At 57.8% G+C, this 22065-nt stretch overlaps 1 protein-coding gene across 2 annotated transcripts; it reads right to left on the bottom strand.

Moving 5' to 3' along the window:
- Positions 1–6551: 6551 nt before the first annotated feature.
- SLC4A3 (solute carrier family 4 member 3) lies at positions 6552–21061 on the bottom strand. 2 transcript variants are annotated; one of them, XM_070458697.1, is made up of 23 exons: positions 20994–21061; positions 20309–20452; positions 19800–19962; positions 18936–19210; positions 18695–18810; positions 18096–18295; positions 16343–16491; positions 16005–16185; positions 15452–15587; positions 14986–15169; positions 14497–14596; positions 13854–14038; positions 13017–13242; positions 12615–12833; positions 11945–12093; positions 11566–11760; positions 10946–11164; positions 10282–10371; positions 9587–9753; positions 8878–9131; positions 8391–8560; positions 8061–8234; positions 6552–6891 (listed from the first exon to the last, which is right to left on the bottom strand). In XM_070458697.1, the coding sequence occupies exons 2-23, from the start codon at positions 20357–20359 to the stop codon at positions 6814–6816; spliced, it is 3681 nt and encodes a 1226-aa protein (XP_070314798.1). In that variant the 5' UTR covers positions 20360–20452; positions 20994–21061; the 3' UTR covers positions 6552–6813. The 2 variants fall into 2 exon arrangements, with proteins under 2 accessions (XP_070314798.1, XP_020760511.2); XM_020904852.2 differs by lacking the exon at positions 20994–21061 and adding an exon at positions 20608–20936.
- Positions 21062–22065: the final 1004 nt, after the last annotated feature.

The following is a 22065-nucleotide window of genomic DNA, read 5'->3' as shown; positions in this document are numbered from 1 at the left end:
CTCCCACCTCCCTCTCCACCCGATCCCTCTGGGTCTTCCCAGTGCACTAGGCCCGAGCACTTGTCTCATGTACCCAACCTGGGCTGGTTATCCGTTTCACCCTAGATAATATACATGTTTCAATGCTGTTCTCTTGAAACATCCCACCCTCGCCTTCTCCCAGAGTCCACAAGTCTGTTCCATACATCTGAGTCTCTTTTTCTGTTTTGCATATAGGGTTATCGTTACCATCTTTCTAAAGTCCATATATATGTGTTAGTATACTGTAATGGTCTTTATCTTTCTGGCTTACTTCGCTCTGTATAATGGGCTCCAGTTTCATCCATCTCATTAGAACTGATTCCAATGAATTCTTTTTAATGGCTGAGTAATATTCCATGGTGTATATGTACCACAGCTTCCTCATCCATTCGTCTGCTGATGGGCATCTGGGTTGCTTCCATGTCCTGGCTATTATAAACAGTGCTGCGATGAACATTGGGGTGCACGTGTCTCTTTCAGATCTGATTTCCTTGGTGTGTATGCCCAGAAGTGGGATTGCTGGGTCATATGGCAGTTCTATTTCCAGCTTTTTAAGAAATCTCCACACTGTTTTCCATAGTGGCTGTACTAATTTGCATTCCCACCAACAGTGTAAGAGGGTTCCCTTTTCTCCACACCCGCTCCAGCATTTATTGCTTGTAGACTTTTGGATAGCAGCCATCCTGACTGGCGTATAATGGTACCTCATTGTGGTTTTGATTTGCATTTCTCTGATAATGAGTGACGTTGAGCATCTTTTCATGTGTTTGTTAGCCATCTGTATGTCTTCCTTGGAGAAATGTCTGTTGAGTTCTTTGGCCCATTTTTTGATTGGGTCATTTATTTTTCTGGAGATGAGCTGGAGGAGTTGCTTGTATATTTTTGAGATTAATCCTTTGTCTGTTGCTTCGTTTGCTATTATTTTCTCCCAATCTGAGGGCTGTCTTTTCACCTTGCTTATAGTTTCCTTTGTTGTGCAAAAGCTTTTAAGTTTCATTAGGTCCCATTTGTTTATTTTTGCTTTTATTTCTAAAATTCTGGGATGTGGGTCATAGAGGATCCTGCTGTGATTTATGTCGGAGAGTGTTTTGCCTATGTTCTCCTCTAGGAGTTTGATAGTTTCTGGTCTTACATTTAGATCTTTAATCCATTTTGAGTTTATTTTTGTGTATGGTGTTAGAAAGTGTTCTAGTTTCATTCTTTTACAGGTGGTTGACCAGTTTTCCCAGCACCACTTGTTAAAGAGGTTATCTTTTTTCCATTGTATATCCTTGCCTCCTTTGTCGAAGATAAGGTGACCATAGGTTCGTGGATTTATCTCTGGGCTTTCTATTCTGTTCCATTGATCTATATTTCTGTCTTTGTGCCAGTACCATACTGTCTTGATGACTGTGGCTTTGTAGTATAGTCTGAAGTCAGGCAGATTGATTCCTCCAGTTCCATTCTTCTTTCTCAGGATTACTTTGGCTATTCGAGGTTTTTTGTATTTCCATACAAATTGTGAAATTATTTGTTCTAGTTCTCTCAGAATTCTTTAAAAGTTTTACTGCCGTCACCCTTGGCTATCACTGGATCCTCAGTGGGGCAGCGTCCTTGACCTCTTGGCCCTTCCTTCTCTGCCACCTGCTCAGTCATATGCTCTGAGCACCCTGTGGCCAGGCATTGTTTTGTTGTTAAGGGTATAAAAAGGGCTAAGGGGGAGTCTCTGCCCATCTTATGGCTGAGAAGGGGGACGGACAAGTACAAGTCGGAGGGTGGGGCGGAAGAGGTGCCACAGTAGGCACATCAAAGGAAGAAAGTGAAAGTGTGACTCTTTGTGTCCAACTCTTTGTGACCCCATGGACTGTAGCCCACCGGGCCCCTCTGTCCATGGAATTCTGCAGGCAAGAATACTGGGGTGGGTTGCTATTTTCTTCTCCAGGGCATCTTCCCAACCCAGGGATTGAACCCAGGTCTCCCACACTGCAGGCAGACTCTTTACCGACTGAACCACCAGAGAAGACCTCGGCACGTCAAGGGAGTCTCTAAAGAAAGTCTTGTCAAATATTATATGATACCGCTTATATGAGGAATCTAAGAAAAGGCTACACATGAACTTATTTACAAAACAGAAATAGTTATAGATGTATTGACAGAAAGCAAACTTATTACTTGGGGGTAAGGGGAGAGGAGGGGTTAACTGAAAGGTTAAGACTGACACATACACATTACTGTATGTAAAATAGATCACTAATAAGGACCTAGTATATAGCACAGGGAACTTGGCTTAATACTGTGCAATGACTTACACGGGATTTTTTTTAAAAAGTCATTCTACCAACTTATGGTTGCCCGGTGTGCGGGCGGGGAAGAGACAGTCAGGGACTTTGGGAAGGCCATGCACACACTGTTACATTTAAAATGGATAACCAACAAGGTCCTCCTGTCCAGCACATGGAACTCTGATCAGTGTTATGTGGCAACCTGGATGGGAGGGGAGTTTGGGGGAGAAAGGATACATGTACAAATACATATGTATGGCTCAGTCCCTTAGCTCTTCACCTGATACTCTCACAACATCGTTTGTTAATCGGCTATACTCCAATACAAAATAAAAGTTTTTGTTTTTTTTTTTAAAAAAGGAAAGTCATTTCTAATGCTCCTCAATGCTCCCCTCCCCCTTCCTTTGTCATTCCAGAAGCATCCAGGGTCCCCCACTCCCCCCCCACTCCATCTCCAGCTGTGTCCCTCCTCCTCTCCGTCCCTCCCCTTCCATGATCCAGGCAACCTCCTCCCTGGAGTTCCCTGCTCCTCCTCCCAGCCCCTCGGATCCAAGTGGCATTCACCCACCACCCACCAAACATCCCAACAGCTGTCTGCTTAGTCAGCACTTGATAAAATTTGTTCAATAAAAAGAAACATTTCCAACCAAATTAAAAATAATCCCAGCAGAGGTTTTGAACATTAAATCTTCCTTCTAGAACATAAACCCTACAAATATTGAAGTTTGTTCTTGGCACAAGTGGTGAGTCACACAACCGATCAAGTTCTCTCTCGGGTAATTATAACATCTATTTATCTAGAACCCAGACTCCTCACTCTGAGTTTCCTATTTGCCAGATAGGATTCAATCCCCCATGCGATGCTTGCCCAGAAGCTGTCTGATTGTTATTTTCAGCAACGGCTTAAGCGCCAGCTGTTCAGGCAGGGTTTGGTGCAAGCGCCCTTGGGTTCGTTTCATCTTTCCACTGCTGCTCAGAATTCCCTTTGAGAACTCTAAGTGTCAACAGGCACGATCGTTATCTGAGTAACCTGATACCATACAAGAAGAGATGTCACACGAGCTGCCAAACAGGACACATTATTGCCAGGTTGTGTGCCCCGAGGGAAGGGGCCGGGGCAATCCAAGCAGATGGTCTATGAGCTCTGACAGCCAGAAGCTTTCACAGGGGCATCAGAGTCACGAGTGAGCTGAATCTTCAGCACTGATCAAGGAAACACCAGCCACCCTCTTTGCTCAGAGAAGAATGAACTAGCCCTTCTCTGGGCCTGAAGGGGACTTGAACTTGTCCAAGGATCCTGAAAGCTTGGGGCAGCTGCCCAGGATGTGGCCATATCCCTGCTCAGAGAGCCGCAAGGGGGAGGGCTAAGATGGCAATGAGCCCACTCTCCTCCTTATTGGAAGGGTCCTGGGCCACCCCGGATGTGCCCACTTGCCAAGCTGCTTCCATTATAAAGCAGGAGGTGGCGGGGCTCAAAGTACTCAAAGTACAGCCTCTACCCTCCCTTATCCCCTGGGGCCAGTCACTCAGAAGTATGGCCTCTACCTGCCCTTATCCCCCAGAGCTGCACCACCAGGGCCTCATGGGCTCCTCTCCCTTGAGTCCCCTCCACTCTTGGAAGAAGGTGGCCTCAGTCAAGCTGCAGACCCCCGGAGGGATAAAGTTGAAGGGTCAGTGAAGAGAAAGTCAGAGAAAACACAGATGCCGCCAAGGCCTCAGGGCACACTCTGAAAGTCTCCAAACTTAAAGATCTTTGAATGATCTCTGAAAGGCCAGGCCAGGAGTCTTTCTGTGCGTTTGTCACTGTCCCATCCCCCTTGTCTTACCCTGGCCCCACTCTCCCTCTCCTCGGCCATCCCTCAAGGGACCCATCCCTGGCAAACCTGTGAGCTGCTCAGCCCCCTAAGTGCTCTCAGCACCTCCACAGACCCCCATCCTGGGTAAGAAAGAATTCCCCCCAATGCAGGCCCAGTTCAGCGCTTATGTTGGCCAACTCTGGCCTTGCACTTCCCTACAGTTGTCTTCCCTCTGGGGTAGAGGTGGGGGAAGGTGAGGGTAAAGGTGATGATCTCTAAGGCTCCAAGCTCTTAGGCCTTATTCATGTCCTTTCCCATGGAGGGGATTGGGAAGGGATGTCCATAGCCAGAGATTATAATTCACTCAATCTTTCACTGAAATTTGTTCACTTATTGTTCTAATTTCCTTGGTGGCTCAGTTGGTAAAGATTCTGCCATGGATTCAGGAGACGCTGGGTTTGATCCCTGGGTTGGGAAGATCCCCTGTAAAAGGAAATGGCAACCCATGCCTGTGTTCTTGCCTGGGAAATCTCATGAGCAGAGAACCCTGGCAGGCTACAGACCATGGAGTCGCAAGAGGGGGACACGAATTAGCAGCTAAATCATCATCCACATTGTTCTGAGGCCTCAAAGGCCTAGTTATACTGGAGGCCACCAGACCCATTAGCCAGGACCAGGACTCATCCAGTTTCAAAAGGCCCCGCCCTCTTCTCATTTTTCCAGTTGAGCAACGCCCACAGTTCTCAGTTATTCGCCAGGCAGAGATGACTGACACAAACTCTGTCCAATGAAGAGCCGCGATTTCAGGGTCCAGGTCACTATTCCTCTCAGGTGTTCTGGTAGAAGTAGGTTCCTTCCTGTGGGCGTCTCAGCATCCCCCAGACCCAAAAGGGAAGCTGCCCCAAGACTCAGAAGATGGGACCAGGCAACCTGATTTAGAGCTCAGGAAAGGAAAGTGCAAAGTTTCTCTGCCAAGCCTATCTCTATGTGTGGTCGCTGCCATCTCCGCATTTTGTATCGGCTTTGCATGTCTCTGTCCCAGTTTATGTTTGACCTTCACTTTGCTCCTTGGCGAAGTTCCTCAGCAATTCCACCTGGCCTTGGCCCATCTAAGGGAAAAGGAATCTTATCCTCACAGAGGGCAGATGCAATTGGAGGCCTTCATGGCGCCAGAGACTCAAGCAGCAGACTGGACTGAAATATTAATACTTAAGTCTGAATGACAACCGAGGACAGCTGGAGGGGCACCTGGCATCTCTCTTCCTTATGAACAGAACAGTCTCACAGCTCTCTACGCCCTCTCCAAATTTCAGGGCTCTAGCTGTCGGCCTGAACACCTGGGAGGAAAATGGGGAAATAAGGAAGAAGTTGAGCTAGCCCCAGAGGAAGTGGTTGACGTGGGGTCGAGGCATCCCAGTTCGGGTGCTCACGGGAGTCCATGACACTTCTTGGCCCCACCCCCTTGTCTCCCTATGCTATGCTTAGTTGCTCAGCCGTGTCCAACTCTTTGCGACCCCACGGACTGCAGCTCGCCAGGCTCCTCTGTCCATGGGGATTCTCCAAACAAGAATACTGGAGTGGGTTGCTCTGCCCTCCTCCAGGGACTCTTCCCAACCCAGGAATCGAAGCCAGGTCTCCTGCACTGCAGGTGGGTTCTTTACCGACTGAGCCCCCAGGGAAGCCGTAAGAGCTGTTTCCCTAGGAGGAACTAAATGTACTTCAATGGGATCTTTGAGCACAGCGGGTCCACCAGGTGGCAGTGCTTCCCGGGCTCAGACCGGACAGGGCCTGCAGTGTAAGAGAGCGGCCACCAGAGGGCAACACAGGGACTAGCGGCTGAACCACGCTGCGGGTTGCCTAGTAACTATGACGCAACCGGCTCCCAGTTTGCACCCTCCTCAAGGCCTCCCAGGTTATTTCTGGCCTAACAAAGACTGTTGCACAAGGAGTGGCCTCAGGAGTCCCAGAATTGCCTCTCCTTTAAGCCTGGAGAATCTAAAATGGTCCAGGGACCCCAAATCCAGCTCCACCCTGGCGTCTAGGGGACTGGGCAGCTACTGTCCCAGCTCTTCGGAATGTCCAGGATCATGAAAAGAAAATAAACATTTTCCATTCCCCTCAGTAGCTCCACAGTCATTGGGACGCTCTGGTTTCCCTAGTGGCTAAAGCAGAGCAACCTGCTCTCTCCCCTCTCCCTCCCTCCCCTTCTAAACTGGGGCTGCATTAATGGCAAATGACCTTAAGCCAGACCTTGAGCCTCCAGCAGCTGAACTATACTTCAGAGGAGTCGGGGGTAGGGTTGGGGGTGGGTGATAAGGCCCAACTCTGACCTTCTGTGGTCTTGATTCTCTCCCTTTCACCCAAGAATTCTGTCCTTGCCTCAAAACTCTGATTTTGATGACCCTGAAAACAGAATACTTCCAATTCCAGATGGTAAGTATAACCCCAGAAACCAGAAAGGGAACCAAGAAAGTGAAGCAGACACAAGACAAGGAGTGTGGTTATAATGAGCTCAAAGCCTGTGCCAGTCTGGTGTGTGAAAGGACCTGGGTGAGACGAGGTCAGCGCCTGGGGTAGAGTCAGGGGGTCCTTCTGGCTGAGGCAACAGTAGTGGTTCCAGGCACGTCTCTGGGTCATGAAGAGCCAGCTGGCCCTGGGGCTGGGCTCTGACTGGGGCCCGGGTGTTGATCACTAAGGTGTCAGGGTCGCCCAGCGGCCTCCACCATGATGGAGGATCACACGGGCATGTGAAGTTCGTTGTACTCGTCCTGGCCATCTTCATCAAAGTTTGGTTCAGCATCTTCAGAGTCCAGCTGTAGAAGGGAGTGGAAAGTTGGGGAAAGGCAGGGGAAGTGGGCTTGCCACCTCCCACTCACCAGCTCCTCCTCTGGCTGGCAGCCCTCACTGCCCCCAGACCTTTCCAGCCTCACTGTCTACAGGGACCATGGCCCCAGGCTGAAGCACCTCCCGCTGGTCAAAAGCTTCGGGTCACCCCCTAGTGATGCCTCCTAATAATAATGATGATGATAGCAGCTAGCACACAGAAAAACTTTCCTGGTGCTCCGAGCTCCTGGGGTGCCTTTGTACACCATGTGTGAATGGACATTTTCAAAAAGATGCCCCTTCCTCTAGCTCAGAGGATCCTAGCCTGGACCAGTTTCACGGAAGACAGGTTTTCCACAGAATGGGATGGGGGTGGTGGGTGGAGAGGGTTTCGGGCTGATTCAAGCACATCACATTTATTGTGCACAGTATTTCCATTATTATTATTACAACAGCTCCACGTCAGATCATCAGGCATTAGATCCTGGGGAGCGGGGATGCCTGCTCCAGCTGACCGAAGCAGGGCTCAGGATGGATTTCAATGCCACGCCCCCCAACCTGTCCCTCAGCTGTGTGCTTTTGTTCAGGACACAACCTGCACAATTGTCTCCAACAGCCTCTGCTTCCTTCACACCAAACCACCCTTCTCATTGCTTTACCTGGACTCATGTTTAATCCTCACCACAATTTCATAAGGGAGAATCTATTAGTAGCCCTATTGTGCTGTACTTAGTCACTCAGTCATGTCCAACTTTTTCCGATCCCATGGACTAAAGCCTGCCAGGCTCCTCTGTTCATGGGGATTCTCAGGCAAGAATACAGGAATGGGTTGCCATGCCCTCCTCCAAGGGATCTTCCCAACCCAGGGATCGAACCCAGGTCTCGCATTGCAGGTGGATTTTTAACCAACTGAGCCACCAGGGAAGCCCAAGAATACTGGAATGGGTAGCCTATCCCTTCTCCAGGGGACCTTCCCAACCCAGGAATCCAACTGGGGTCTCCTGCATTGCAGGCAGATTCTTTACCAGTTGAGCTACCAGAAACCCAGGAGCCCCACTGAGATTTCAGAAGATCAGTCACACAACAAAGAGACTGGGAGCCAGGCCTCCCTGATCCAGGGCCCAGGCCCCCTAAGACCGACCCAAGCACCATCCCTTACCGCCTGCAGCTCCCTGTCCTGGAAGAGCCGGGGCAGAAGGCAACGCCTCAGAGGCACTGTGAGCAGCAGCACGAAGGGAAAGGCGAGTGAGGCCGCCGTGGACTTGACCACCCAGAGCAGTGCGATGCAGCCCAGCTGAATGCACGTAAAGAGGTGCATCCGCCAGGTCTTCACCTGGGGAACAGGTGTCGGGTCTCACCACATCCTTGGGGACTCGGCTCCGCAGGTCCCAACTTATCCTCCAGAGTCATCGAGTCCATCTCCAGTGCTGGGGTCCCTCAGAGTCCCCCCATTACCCCGTCTCCCCATCTCCATGCCTCTCGGCCCTACCTTGGTCACATAGGGCTGTTCGGGATGGTGTTTTGCCGGCATGAGGATGAGCAGTAGACGCTGGGACAGCTGGATACCAGACAGCGATGTGACCCCCATGTACAGGAAAATCCCAAAGAGCACGGCCAGTGGGATCCGACGTAGCACAGCCCCCATGACGATGGACAGGCCTGGAGGAGGAGATAGACACCCCCACGGTGATGGACAGGCCTGGAGAAGACAGACACACACGAGACCCCTCCAACAGCCCCTGTGGGGATGGATGCGCCTGTGCAGTCACTGCGACCAAGAGAAGATAGAGCCGGACAGAGAACCAAGGAACGTGAGTGTCAAGGAACAGGTCTGGGGTCAGAGCTGGGGCTATTCATGATGCGTTTGGAAACTCAGAAAATATCTGGGTCAAGTCAGGGATGGAGAAAGGATTTCAGGTCCCAGAAGGCAAGTCTGTGGGGTGGGGGCCGGGGCTTTACAAGACAGGCGCTCTCACCTACAAGGCTGGCGATGAGCACTCCAGTGACCCGCTGCTCCCGCACCTCCTGGATCTGGGGCTTGTCACCGGGCGCAATGGCAGTGCGCATAACAGTCAGCGCGTTCACGTGGGTCACCGAGCGGACGGTGGCGGCCGTGAGCCAGGGCAACCCAAACAACCCACAGAGCCCACCCAGGGAGCCGATCAGAAGCAGGTCCAGGTGGAAGCCAGAGCCTTTGAGCAGCCTCCGCGCCTTCTGGCTAACGATGAGCCTGGGGGAGAGCAGGGGTGAGGGGCAGGTGGGCACACACAGCGGGGACCAGAAGAGGGTGGAGGACATGCAGAGCGGAGTCTGTCCGCCAGGACCTGCCAGCTTTCTCTTCCAAGCTCTCAAACTGAAGTTCTCACATTTAAGCAAGTTTGAGGCAAATTCCCAATACTGTGGATATTCAAATACCACAAAAGCCAGATGCCAGCTCTCACCACGTCATTGTGGTTTAACCAAAATGAGACACATGTGAGGATCCCTGACTGAGAGAGCGTGCTGCCAGCGCGTTCTGAGGACTGTCAAGTGCCACCCTGCAAGTGGTGGTGGCGACAGATATCCTCTCAGAGCACCACAGGGACACCATGCCCCAGGCCCAGGGAACCCCCCCAGGAGGCTGCCAGTCCCACGACCCCACTCCTCCCCCACCTCCTCCGCCCCAGGCCCGCCCCGTCCCCTCACGCAGTGATCTGTGTCTCCATGAAGATCAGGATGAGGACCAGAAGTGCGGGCACAGCGGCCGCCACCATCATCCAGGGCGGGAAAGGACGCGCACTGCCCAGGGGCGGGATGAACCACGTGCGCTTGCTGGGGGAGGTCACCGAGAGCCCCGTGGGCACCGTCAGCTTCTGCACGGCCAGAAGGAAGACTGGGTTCAGGGACGCCAGCCACTCCATGTAGCAGCTGTTCCCACCCAGCTCTGAGTCCCCGGCACCAGGGCTCCAGGGAATTGGGGTGTGAACAGCTTTGGGGAAAATTAGTTCTGTAATCCTCCAAAATCATTGTCCCTCCAAGGTTCTGGCAGTGAATGAGGAAATGATCCACCTTCTCCCTGAGCCCCAGGGGAGCTGTCAGGAGACCTGCTTTGGGGGCACCTGTCATTCTGCCCCCAGTCCCACACCGCTTCCTCCAAGAGTCTTGACTAAGGGTCGCACACAGCCCCAGACCCCCTGCTGGCCTCCACAGCTGGACCACACGGCTGCTTCTGAAACCCCCCAGCCACCCACCCCTATGCGGCACCAGCATGTAGCCACTCCACTAGGAAAGCTGAGTTCCAGCCCTGACTGGCTGCTGGGGCAGTGGGGACCTGTTATGGCCACCCTCTTAAGGCCCTGGGGGTGAGAACCAGCTGCCAGAGGGGGTTGGGGCTCACTCACCTGTGTGTAGGTGTCTGTGATGGAGTAATCCACCAGGACCATCACCAGAATGGAGATGGGGATGCCAAAGTCCCCGATGATGCGGCGAGCCTTGAGAAGGACCAGTCAGGGGAAGGAAGCCAGAGGGGGATAAAGGAAGGGTCAGGAGACCGACATGGGGGCTTATTACCCAGACCCTTCTTGAGCCTGCAGTAGTAGCAGCGTTAGTTACTCCATTCTGTCTGACTCTTTGTGACCCCATGGACTGTAGCCCAGCAGGTTCCTCTGTCCATGGGATTCTCCAGGCAAGAATACTGGAGTGGATTGCCATGCCCTTCTCCAGGGGATCCTCCCAACCCAGGGATCGAACTCCGGTCTTCTGCACTGCAGGCAGATTCTTTACCAGCTGAGCTACCAGGGAAGCCTAAGCAGGAGCCAGAAGTCTCCTGACCTGAACCTTTAAACCCCACAGGTGCCCACCCAACCCAGGAGGGCATTCCTCCCCTGGTCACACTTCTCTGAGGGCTTCAGACAGGGGGCGGGGGGCTGCACGGACTTGGCTGGGGTCTCCCATGACCAGGAAAGGGAGGAGCCCCTCCTCTCCAGAGCGGAGCCTGGTGGTGCCAGCAGGAACGGAGGGACGCCCACGGGGACTCTACAGGCCCCACTCCCGCCGACCACGCACCTTGCCGCCCAGGAAGCGGCTGTTTCTGAACTTGCGCAGGAAGAAAGCGATGAGGAAGGTCCCCAGCATGAGGATGAGGGACAGCAGCGCCGTGTTGGGCTGGTTCCTGGGGCTGGGTGGCCCCTCGGTGGGGGGCAGGGCACTCGCATTCAGGTCCAGCTCCGCCCGCAGGGCTCCCTCGGGCGGGTAGAATGGCAGCAGTGGGTGCTCCGTGAAGACCTGGGTGGGTTACAAGGTTGCCCCAGTGCTCACCTGGGCAGGTGAGCCTGACTTCACAGCATCAGTACACACCATGAGGGAGACAGTGGGCCCCTCTCCTCCCACACGTAACACAGGACATCCAGCTCCATCTCACACACACACACACGCAGCTCCTCTACACACAGTGACCCAAGGACCCCCTTTCATCCCATACCGGTGCAGGCAAAACCCAGACTTTAAACCTCTGGCTTTGGCACCTGCGCTTCAGCCCAGATCTGGCTGAGCGCATCCTCACCCCCCACACCCACAACCTACAGAGGCTTCCTCTTGTCCCCTCACCCTCCAGCGCTCCGCACCCCACCCAGGGCGCTGCCCAGCCCCCATGTAAACCCACCCCCAAGACCTCTGGGGGCTGCCACCTTGTAGAGCTTGTGGAAGGTCTCATAGATGAAAATGAGCGAGATGAGGAAGGCGAAGATCTCCTGGGTGAAAGGCGAGATGTAGCGGACCAGGAAGCTGCCTTCCGCGGCCACCAGGGCGAGGACGAACACCACCAGCCAGAGGCCCACCCACACACGGCCCGTGAGATACTCCAAGTCCTGGGCCCGGCAGAACTAGAGATCCGCAGAGAGAGGCACTTACCCACAGCCGTCTGCCCTGGCTGTCAGGGCCCCGCGGGACAGGCGGGACAGGCGAACCCCCGAGGGAGGGGAGGGAGCCACCCCAGAGGCCCATCACCTGGGCCAGGGGCACCGGGCAGAGCCAGTGACCCCTGGGGAGGGACTGGGTGGCAGTCACCTTGAAGAAGGCTTCTTCGAAGACGAGCAGTGGCCCCGAGAAGCCGACCACGAGAAGCGGCTGGGCCCCCAGCAGAGAAAAGAGGACGCCAAGCACAGCCGTGGACACGATCAGCTCAGACACACCCATCAGCCCCTCCGTCTTCTCCCCTGGAGCGAGCGAGGGTCAGTGGGGTGGCCGTGGCCCGGCTCCTTCCACCTGGCCCCCCTTTCGCATCTAGCTTCCCCTAACCTGTGCTGTGCTGTGCTGTGCTGAGTCGCTCAGTCATGCTCGACTCTTTGCGACCCCTGGACTGTAGCCCACCAGGCTCCTCTGTCCATGGGGGTTTTTCCAGGCAAGAATACGGGACTGGGCTGCCATGCCCTCCTCCAGGAGAATCTTCCCAACCCAGGGATCGAACCCAGGTCTCCCCCCATTGCAGGTGGATTCTCTACCATCTGAGCCACCAGGGAAGCCCTCCCCTAACCTGGGGACCTAGGAAATACAGAGCAGCACCCTCAGAGTGGTAGACAGGGCCCCTCACCACCGTCAGCACCAGCCCCCCAGGGTGGTCACCGGATGCCCCACTCCCTCTCACATTACAGGCATCCCAGAAGTGACCATGGGACCCCCTGGCCCAGGAATACTACAGGTGACACTGAGTCCCTTCACCTCTCCTCCTGCCCCTCACCTAGCAGCCCCCCGAAGGTGATGGCGGGACTGAGGGCAGCGAAGTAGATGAAGAGCACGGCGGCCACGCACTGGGAGTGCAGGGCGTCCCGCAGGTCGCTGGGGTAGTGCGGGTACCGGCGCTTCACGTCCCGGACAAGCCCCCCGAACACCGAGCCGGTCCGCAGCAGGGGGTCGTCATCAGGGGCGGCCTCAGAGCTCCCCAGTTCCATCGACAGTTCTGGGGGAACACAGGGGCTGCTGGAACCTTGTGCTGGGAGCAGATCCTGGGCCGCATCCTCCCAGCCCAGGTCCCAGGGCAGAGACGCGGGTCAGGGATTAGAAGCCGGAATGCGGCACTCAGGAGTCAGACGGGGCCAGGGAGACATGGGTGCAGGGGGGCCTGGGCCCCATAGGGTCAGACCTTTCCCGGGGGCCACGTAGCCACCCTGGGTGGTCAGCTCGGCTTTGGTCTGCTCACGCTCCCGGCGCTTTCTGAGCAGCTCGCGCTGGAAGGCAGCCACAGAGCGCAGCAGATCTCGGCCCTCCACCTCGGACGGGGGGATCACGATGCTGCCATCCAGGAACTCGCTGATGGCGCTCAGGAGGTCCTGCCGGTCGTCCGCCTGGTAGGCAGCCTCGTGGAACAGCTGGGGGCAGGAGAGGCAGGGGCTGAGCCCACAGCCCAGGGAGGGGGCCTTCGGGGAGGAGGTGTTGGGCCATCACAGAGCCAGAGGCAAGGGGGATGTTCGGCCACACACACAGGTCCAGGATGCTGGTCAGAGCTATGGCTCAGGTCCCTTCTGGCAGGGAGCCACGGCCCTGAACACCACCCCTCACCCCCGCGAGCATTCTCTATCCCCCTGGGAGAACCTCCAGACTTTTCCACAATGCAACAGTGATGCCCGGCATGGCCTTACCAATCCAACCTCCATTCCAATTGGAGAGTGCCCACAGCCTGCTGGTCAGTAAGTATTTCAAACACCATCCCTGGCTAGAGATCCCTCCTGTCCAAGCCCTGGAGGATGCTGCCTCCCTTTCAAGTCTCCTGTCACATCCAAAGCTTCAGAGTCTGGGCTTCTCTCCTGCATCCACCTCCCTGTGCCCCAGCCCCCTTTTCTGTCTCAGCTCACAGCTGCCTCCACCACTCCAGAGTACTGTCTCCACCCAGGGGGCCCATTGCACCCCTGCATCCGTGGGTGCCACTGGGGGGCAGTGAGAGGGACGGGGAACAAACAGGGCTCCGGGGAACAAGACCCACCTTGTCAGACATGAGGGTGGCAATGGACCGCCCAAGCTCGTGATAGTCGGTGCTGGTGTGGCTTGGCCCCAGCATCACAAAGAGGAACCGAACTGGCACGGGGACCTCAAGCACAGACTCCAAGAGCACGGCCTCGTTCAGGCGCACAAAGGCGGCCGCTGGCTGCTCCAAGAAAGGCACACAGCCTGGAGGGAGAGCAAGGCACAGGGTGCTGGACCAAGGGGAGAGGTCAAGGCAGGCCCCGCAGGGGCTATTTGGGGCCATCATGTACAGTTGAGCAGGTTGCACACTGCATAAAGGAACCCCAAACTAAAGTAGCCCTATTTGTTTATATGTTTGTATATTTATTATAGTTTACCAACAGGTGGAGATCAAGGGTATTAAGAAAGAGTTGCCTTTGTCTAATTCTCACAAAGGTGCTATATGGACCACCATCAGGTCAAGATAGCAGAAAACTGAACAAGAAGCAGAGGATTAGGGAAGAAAAGGTTGGGGCAAGATGGGCTGAGAGGAAGAGAAGGGGCAGGTTTAGGGCCTGGCTGGAATGGAAGAGGCAGCCTGCAGGCCAAAGTCAAGACAAGCAGACTGCGGTGGAGGCATACACGCCCCGTAACCCCTATCCCCAGCGCCCAGCCCTCCTTACCCACGAGCACAACAGTAGCCTCAGCATCTTCAGGGATCTTCTCCAGCAGCTTCAGGCTTTTCCCCCGGTGACCATCTCCCCCGGGCATGTGCAGGGGCTTCTGAGGACGCAGAACTGGAATAGGGCTGGGACCCAGACCGGAGGCCGTGGCAGGCCCTCCCATCCCTCACTCCAGGCCTGGACTCTGCCTCCAATCCCTGGATCTGGGCCTTGCTTTCTCCCCGCCGCCCCCCCAATCCAGCCAGGGTAGGGGCTCCTGGTGATATGCCCCACATCAGGAGGGGACCAGCCCAGGATCTGGACCCCTCCTCCAAGCCCCACCACCACCTCAGCTTTATCTTATTTAAATGGCTCCCCTGGCCCTGCCCCATGATCCCATTTAAGCCTCCTGTTTCTCCATGCCTAGCTTGGCACCAGGCATCCAACCTTCCTGATCCACTCAATGAAACCCTTGCTGTCCCCAGCCCAGGTCAGAGCAAGGCAACTGACCTCCTTGGCCTCAGGGTCATGAGGCCAGAGAGGGGCTGGCTCCCCCAGGTCATCGGCCATGGTGGGCACTGCACCGTCAGGGCCGTGGCTGGGGGTTGGGTGGTGATTCCCTAGGACGGAGTTCACACTGGAGCTGGACGCATTTCGGGGAAAGAAGCCACTGTCCTTGTCATCATTGGGATGGCTGGAGAGAGGGCAGAGGGGGCAGGCAGGTGAGCAGGAGAGGTCCTTGGTGGCCTGAGGTCATGGGGAAATGAGATATGGAGGGTTGGGGCCTCCATTCTCTCTGCCTCACTGTAATTAGGAACTTTTTAATAGTCGATGCTTTCTAAAGAGTGAAGGAATGAGCTCTCTGTCACTTGAGGTACTCAGGCAGATGGGAAAGAGCCACTTGAGAGAGTCTGTGCTCCTGGAAGGCAGCTAAACCTGAAGGCCATCCCCCCTCCCAGGCACCGCACCCTGGCACCTGTGTTTCAGCAGCAGAGTGCGAAGGACACTGGCCCTGTCCTCCGGCCGGATCTGGTCAGACACAATCATGGTCTCCACCACGAGGTGTGCAATGCCTGGCAGAGTGGTCTGCTCCAGGTCGAGAAGGGCAGCCCCTGGGGGAACAGACAAGGAAGGGATCTCATTCCCGTAAGATATAGAAACACCCCTCCCAGTGGCCTTGCTCCCCCAGGGGCAGGTAAGTATGCCGGGTGAGCATAGCATCCCACGTGCCCAGGCAGATACACAGTTCCACGTGGCCACAGTCCAGCCCGAAAGGGATGGAAAAGAGAGCACGGGGTGAGGGCATCACCCCTCCTTGCCCAGAGAGGGGTCATCTGTCCGCTTACTGCCTGGACAGATACCTACTATGCCCCAGGAATAGAGCCAGGTCCCCATGCACAGCCCCGCCCCCCAGAGTATGACTGTGCAGACCCCACATTCCCGAGGGGCAGCCAGACCTCGCCCAGCCCCTGGGCATCGTCCTGGGAGCTGGGCAGCCTGGCCCCGGCCGAGCTCTGCAGCGCCCCTACCGTGGGCTATTGTCCTCCTGAGTTCCAGCAGGCTTCGGAAGGAGAGCGAGGCCACGTGGGGCTTCCCCCAGCGCTCCGTCTCTTCCTCCACGTCCTCCTCAAACTTGATCCAGCGGGCCGTCTCCCGCCAGTGGGGCTCCTGGCTGCGATCCAGCATCAGCTCATTCAGCTCCACAAACACCTGGGGTGGGGTGCCCAGGGTGAGGCCTGGGGGGGCCGCCAGGTGGGCCTGGCTGCCCTGGGGATGTGGGTGATGGGCCAGGCAGGCAGGGAGGGAGGGAAAAGGTGGGAAGAGAGGCAAGCGGGACCGAAAGGCCCATCCCCACGGGGTCTGGTACCTCATGGGGCCGCCGGTCCAGTTGCTGCTGCTTCTTCTTCCTGCGCAGGACGGGGGCCAGGCCGCCGGCGCTGCCCCTCCCGCTCTGCGTCCGAGACGGCTTCTTGACCAGGTGCCGCCGCACGCCGGGGTTGTCCTCCAGCCGGTGACCTGTGGAGAAGGTGGGCTCAGCCGTCCCAGGGCACCAGCTCAGGGCCCCCCGGGGTCACAGCCAGCTCCCCCAGCTCCGCCCAGCCAGTCTACTTGGAGGGGGCGCCCCAGTCACCCAGGGGCCATGCCAACGAAACCACATTGTCTGGGGTGGGGGGCGCATCTCATACATGAGGAGACTGAGGCTCAGAAAGGGGACAGGACGAGTCCAAAGTCACACAGAGGATGCTGGCTAAGCCATAGAAAAAGGCAGACCCCCACCCAACCCAGTCCACAGCCCCTGCCATGGCCACTGCCTCTCAATCTGTAGAGCCAGGACCCACAGTAAGTCCCCAGGCTCTGCACCCTCAGGACCCTGCCTGTGCCCCCTGGCACCCACGTCCCCCACATGGGCACACTCAGGCAGAGCTTCCCTCCCTCTCTCCCCGCGCACCCCTTCCAGGCCCGGAGCCAGAACAAGGCCAGCAGTCCAGTTACTCACAAGCCAGTCCCCCCGCCATGGGGCTCAGTTGGCCCTTGATGGATTCCCACAGGTCATAGTCCTCAAAGTCCAGCACAAACATCTCTAAGTCCTCTGAGGTCAGTGAGTCTCGAGGGCTGGGGGTTGGAGCCCTCCCAGGGCCCTGGTCCTCAGCATCCCCGGGCCCAGGGCTCGATGCCCCCTTGGGCTCTGTGACCTCCTCCAGGGGGCTCGTCATCCCCTAGATGGCCGAGGCTGCAGCCCCCTGCTCCTTCTCAGAGCCCTGACCCTCCGGAGAGATGGGAGCCTGGACGGCGGCGGTCTTGGTCCAACCAGAGCTGCAAGTGGCCGGGCCTCCCGACCCCAACTCCCTAGGTCCCCAAGCCTGCTGCCCGCTGCTTCCAGCCCCCACACTGGGCCTGTAAACACGCCCTCCCCCTGGCCCCCCCATCCCGCCGCCATCGCTGCTGCTGCTGCTGCTCCTGCTGCCATCGGATTGTTCCTGCCCCTGTCCTCAGGCCCTGGCAACTTTCCATGACGTACTGAGCTAAAGCCCTCCCTCCAACTGCCCCCCCCGACCCGGCACACTGTGGTTCCAAGGGGGAGGAGGGAGGGGTCGGTGATGCCCCTGGCCTGGGCACAGTGCCCCATGGGTGATGACAGGTGCCACAGAAACCAGGGCACTGATAAGATGGAAGGAATGTGCCGAGATCACAGCCAGGCCCGGTCGAGGGTGGTGTGGTGGGAGCAAAGGGGCCCCAACGCAGGGAGAGGAAGGACCAAGATGAGTGGCCCAGACTCATGGGGCTGGTTCGGGGCAGGGGGGTTAACAAGAGTCTGCCCCAAGGAGAGGAGCCTCGGGGGAGAGGGTACAAGGATGTTTCTAAACGTCACGTGGGGGCTGCCTCATTCCGGGGGTGACTCAGAGGACACAACCAGGACGGAAGGGCAGAGGTGTCGCCAGGGGAAATCTCAGCTCTGGCACCCGAGGCATGGTCTGGTGAGGTAGTGAGCTCCCTGTCACTGGCCACATTCCAGCAAGCAGGGATACCGCAGAGGGGGCTCAGCCCTGGGTAGGGGAGAGCACCGAGCTTCTCCAAGGTCCCTCACAGGCTGGGCGCCCCTGGGAGTGGGTGTCACTCACTCTTCATATCGTCCAGGTCCGCAGAGCCCAGCATCTGGGCCTCCGCCTCGTCAGTGGGCACCTGCTGCTCCGGGCCGCCTGGGCCGCCCAGGGCACTGCCCGGGCACAGCCGCTCCCGCAGGTCATAGCTGGCTGATGGGCTCCACAGTCGGCCCTTCTCTCCGGTGACTCGGGAGACGCGGGCCCGGGGACTAGGAGAGCTGAGGAGGCAACACGGCAGCCTTGAACTTGGCAGGGAAGCTCCGTGGAGATGGGCCAGGTGAGGGGGTCCCCTACCCTCCCCCAGCTTGGGATGGGGCTGGATTGGCCCCCTGGGGACTAAACATAGGCTTCTCCTGGGCAGAGAAAAAGCTTATCTCCACCTTCCTGAGCCTATCACACGGGTCCCCAGGTCCTCTTTGTCCCATTCTCCTCTCCACTCAGACACCCTCTCTCTCCTGGAAGACTGTCCCTGCAGACCCTCCGGTCCTCTCCTGGTCCTTCGTGCAGAGAAGGGGCACACCCTGTCTGCCTCCTCTGCCCCCTTCTCTCATCTCCTCCCAGCTTCTTCTCTGGGGTTCAGGAAGGGACCTGCGCTGAGCTGGGCCTGGGGCCGGTACCTGACCGAGTGCTGGGGGCTCTTGTCCGAGCTCGGGCCCACCGAGGGCAGGGGCTTGGTGAAGGCGGCCCTCCCAGAGAGGCCGGGACTGTCATCCTCGTCACTTCCGATGGAAAACTGTGGATAAACCACGTGTGCCCTGGGTCCGTGCTCCGACCCAGCCCCTCAATCCCCCACTGCCAGGCCTCCCCTCCTCTCCGCGCCCCTCCCTGAGCAGCCAGCACCCCTTCGGGGGTCCCTACCTTTGCTTTTGGTGGGGACCCTGGGGGTGGGGGCTCCGCAGGTTCTGCCTCAGATTCCCCCTCTTCTTCCTCTTCCTCCTCCTCCTCATCCACTCCGGTTCCCCCCTCCTCCTGGATGGGAGGGGTCCCCTCGGAGGGGGGAGCAGAGGTTTTCTCCTTCTTCCTCTTCCTCCTGGTCTGCCGAGCAGAGGTGGGGGGCAGTCGCCGCAGCTTGTGGGGTGGAGGCAGGCGCGCCGAGAGCGGGTGGTGGGTGTGGTGGGATGTGTGTCGGTGAACTGGGGGTGCAGGAGAGCCGGTTGGGGCCCCCACAGCAGAAGGGGGCCCCTCACCACCCTAGGGGCACACACCTTATTATTCTAGCTCAAGGCTGCAAAGAAGGGCACCCTGGTCCTTCCTCCAGAGTCAGGCTCCCCCCAACACCTGTATCCACAGCCTGTCATGGGTAAGGCCTGGTAGAGTGGGGGATGGAGTGATGGAGAGGGGAGGATGGGGGTATGAGAGGCCAGGATACATACAGCAAGGAAGGTAAAGGTGGAGTCAGCCGAGACAAGGAAGGACAAGAGGTGGCCGAGAGGAAAGGGCAGGGCCAGAGGAAGGACAGAGCCTTGAGGAAGATGAAGGTCACCAAGGGCGGCCTCAGGCCCATCTCCCTACATCTCCCCTGGGTCTGGGGCCCAGCTCCCCTGGCAGGCAGACAGGTGATGGGTGAGTGAGGCAGGATGACTTAACACGGCATGGTGGCCCAGCGCAGCGTCCAGCATAAGATGGCCCTGGGTGACCCAGCCAGTGGTGAGCACGGTGATGGTGGCAAATGAAGGTGATGGCGGTGAGGGCGGCCACACTAGGGGTCCCCAGGCTACCCACACTCAAAGTCCCGCTCGCTGTAGCTGCGGCTGGGCTTCTCGGGGTCCCAGGCTGGGGGCTTGCTGATGAGGTCCCCAAACCTGCTCACAGCCAAGGTCTTGCCCAAGTCATCGTCCTCCTCCATGTCTGGACTCAGAGGTGGCTCCTCCAAGGGCACCCGGACCTGCAGACCCAGCAGTCTCTCCTAAGGACCCGCGACCTATGAACTTGACACACCTACCCCAACTCCAAGCCCCAGGTGGAGGTGGGGGAGACCAGCAGACCCCATCTTCTACTCCCTGAGGCCCAGACTGGGGTCAGCCTCCCGGGCTCTCAAGGGCTTGGGACCAGAGGGGTCAACAGATAGGAAAAATACCAAAAGACCACCCCCCTCCTTCTCCATATCCCCGCCCAGCTCCATCCCTGGATCGGGGTGGGGGGGGGTGTCCCAGAGTCGACCAGAGGACACCCCCACCTCCTCCTGCGGTCCCTCCCCCTCCTCTTCTCCCACCCCCGCGAGCGTCAGTCACCTGGGGTAGGGGGGAGGCGCCCCCGGGTGGCGGGATCACTCCGTTGGCCATGTCCGGAGAAGCGGCTTGGGAGGCTTGGACTCACTGAGGGACCCGTGACCCGGGTGAGAAGAAGGGGGCGCTGCGCGAACCTAATGGGGAGCCCTGGGGAAGGAGGGCGGGGTCAGGAGTCTCGCGCCGCCGCCCCCTCCCTCTCTTAAGAGCCGGATCCCCCGGTCTCCCCAGCGCCCATCCAGGCCCCGCCGCACCCCGGACGCCCCCGGGCCGGGCGCGCCGCTCCCCGCCCCGCCCTGCGGTACCTCAGGGCTCCGGAGCGTGCGAGGCCCGGGCCGGCCGCCGCGCCCCATCTCCCTCCGGCGCGGGCTCCGGGGCCTGTCGCCACGCAGGGTCGGACGGCCGGGGGGCGCCCGCGGCCGCGGGGAGTCGGGCGGACGCAGGCGCCGGAGCCCGCAGCCCGCGGCTCCACCTCCTCGCGCTCGGCTCCGCAGCTCCGCCGCCGCCGCCGCTGGGCCGCACAATGGGAGCGGGCGAGCGGTGACTCACCCCGCCCCGGCCGGCCCGGCTCCCACGCGCCGGCCCCCGCAGGACCCCACCTTTCCACCAGCCCCTTCTCCCGCGCCCCACGCGTTGCCCCGGGCGCGTGCGCCACCCTCCACTCCCACAATCCCCAGATTCACGCACCAACCTTGCTTTTAGCCTCCCCTCCCCGCAAGAGTTCTGGAGGCGACCCCTCCGCAGCCGCCAGCCCCTCCTCGCAGACCTGGGGGAGCACTCACCACCTGCCCCTTCAGTCCCGACATAGCCCCAGATGCCTGGCTCCTGCTGCCGGGCACCGCCCAGCATTTGACCTTGGCAGTTACCTCCCCTCCCTGGGCCTTGGTTTCTCCATCGTAGCCAGAGGGGCCTGGAATCAGGGCGTTCCAAAGTTCCTTCCAGCTCTAAGATTCTCTAGCTCAGTTTCCTCGACCTCCCCCCTCCTCCAATCCCTGAAGTAGTCACTTCTCCTTTCGCAAGGGCAAAGTCTCTGGAAGGCTACACTGGATCCCAATTTGACCCTCTGGGGTCTGGATAAAACTAGGCACCCAGCACATTGCCAAGTCCCTAACTCCCCCTCGCTTTACAGCTGATGAAGACACGTCCCTGAATCCTTAGGAGAACTTAGGAGGATGTGCAGGGAGAACCCAGGATGGAGCTGATGGGCAGGGGAGAGTGGCACTGACCAGACCCAGGAGAGGGAAACCAACATCGCGAGTGTGGTACAGGGTGCTGGGCATGATGGGCTCCAGGTGGGAAAAGAGGTTTAACCCTGTTACCTTGGACGGGTAATTTCCCCTCTCCCAGCCCTGCCCTCTGGATCAGATGGTAAAGAATCTCCCTGCAATGCAGGTGACCCGGGTTCAATCCCTAGTGAGGGAGATCCCCTGGAGAAGGGAATGACTACCCGCTCCAGTATTCTTGCCTGGAGAATCCCATGGACAGAGGAGCCTGGTGGGCGACAGTCCAGTCAGTCAGTCAGTTCAGTCGCTCAGTCGTGTCCAACTCTTTGCGACCCCATGAACTGCAGCACGCCAGACCTCCCTGTCCATCACCAACTCCCAGAATTTACCCACACTCATGTCCATCGAGGCGGTGATGCCATCCAACTGTCTCATCGTCTGTCGTCCCCTTCTCCTCCTGCCCTCAATCTTTCCCAGCATCAGGGTCTTTTCAAATGAGTCAGCTCTTCGCATCAGGTGGCCAAAGTATCGGGAGTTTCA

This window comes from Odocoileus virginianus, chromosome 30 (genome assembly GCF_023699985.2).
Source record: "Odocoileus virginianus isolate 20LAN1187 ecotype Illinois chromosome 30, Ovbor_1.2, whole genome shotgun sequence".
Taxonomy (NCBI): domain Eukaryota; kingdom Metazoa; phylum Chordata; class Mammalia; order Artiodactyla; family Cervidae; genus Odocoileus; species Odocoileus virginianus.
This window is presented reverse-complemented; position numbering and strand designations above follow the sequence as displayed.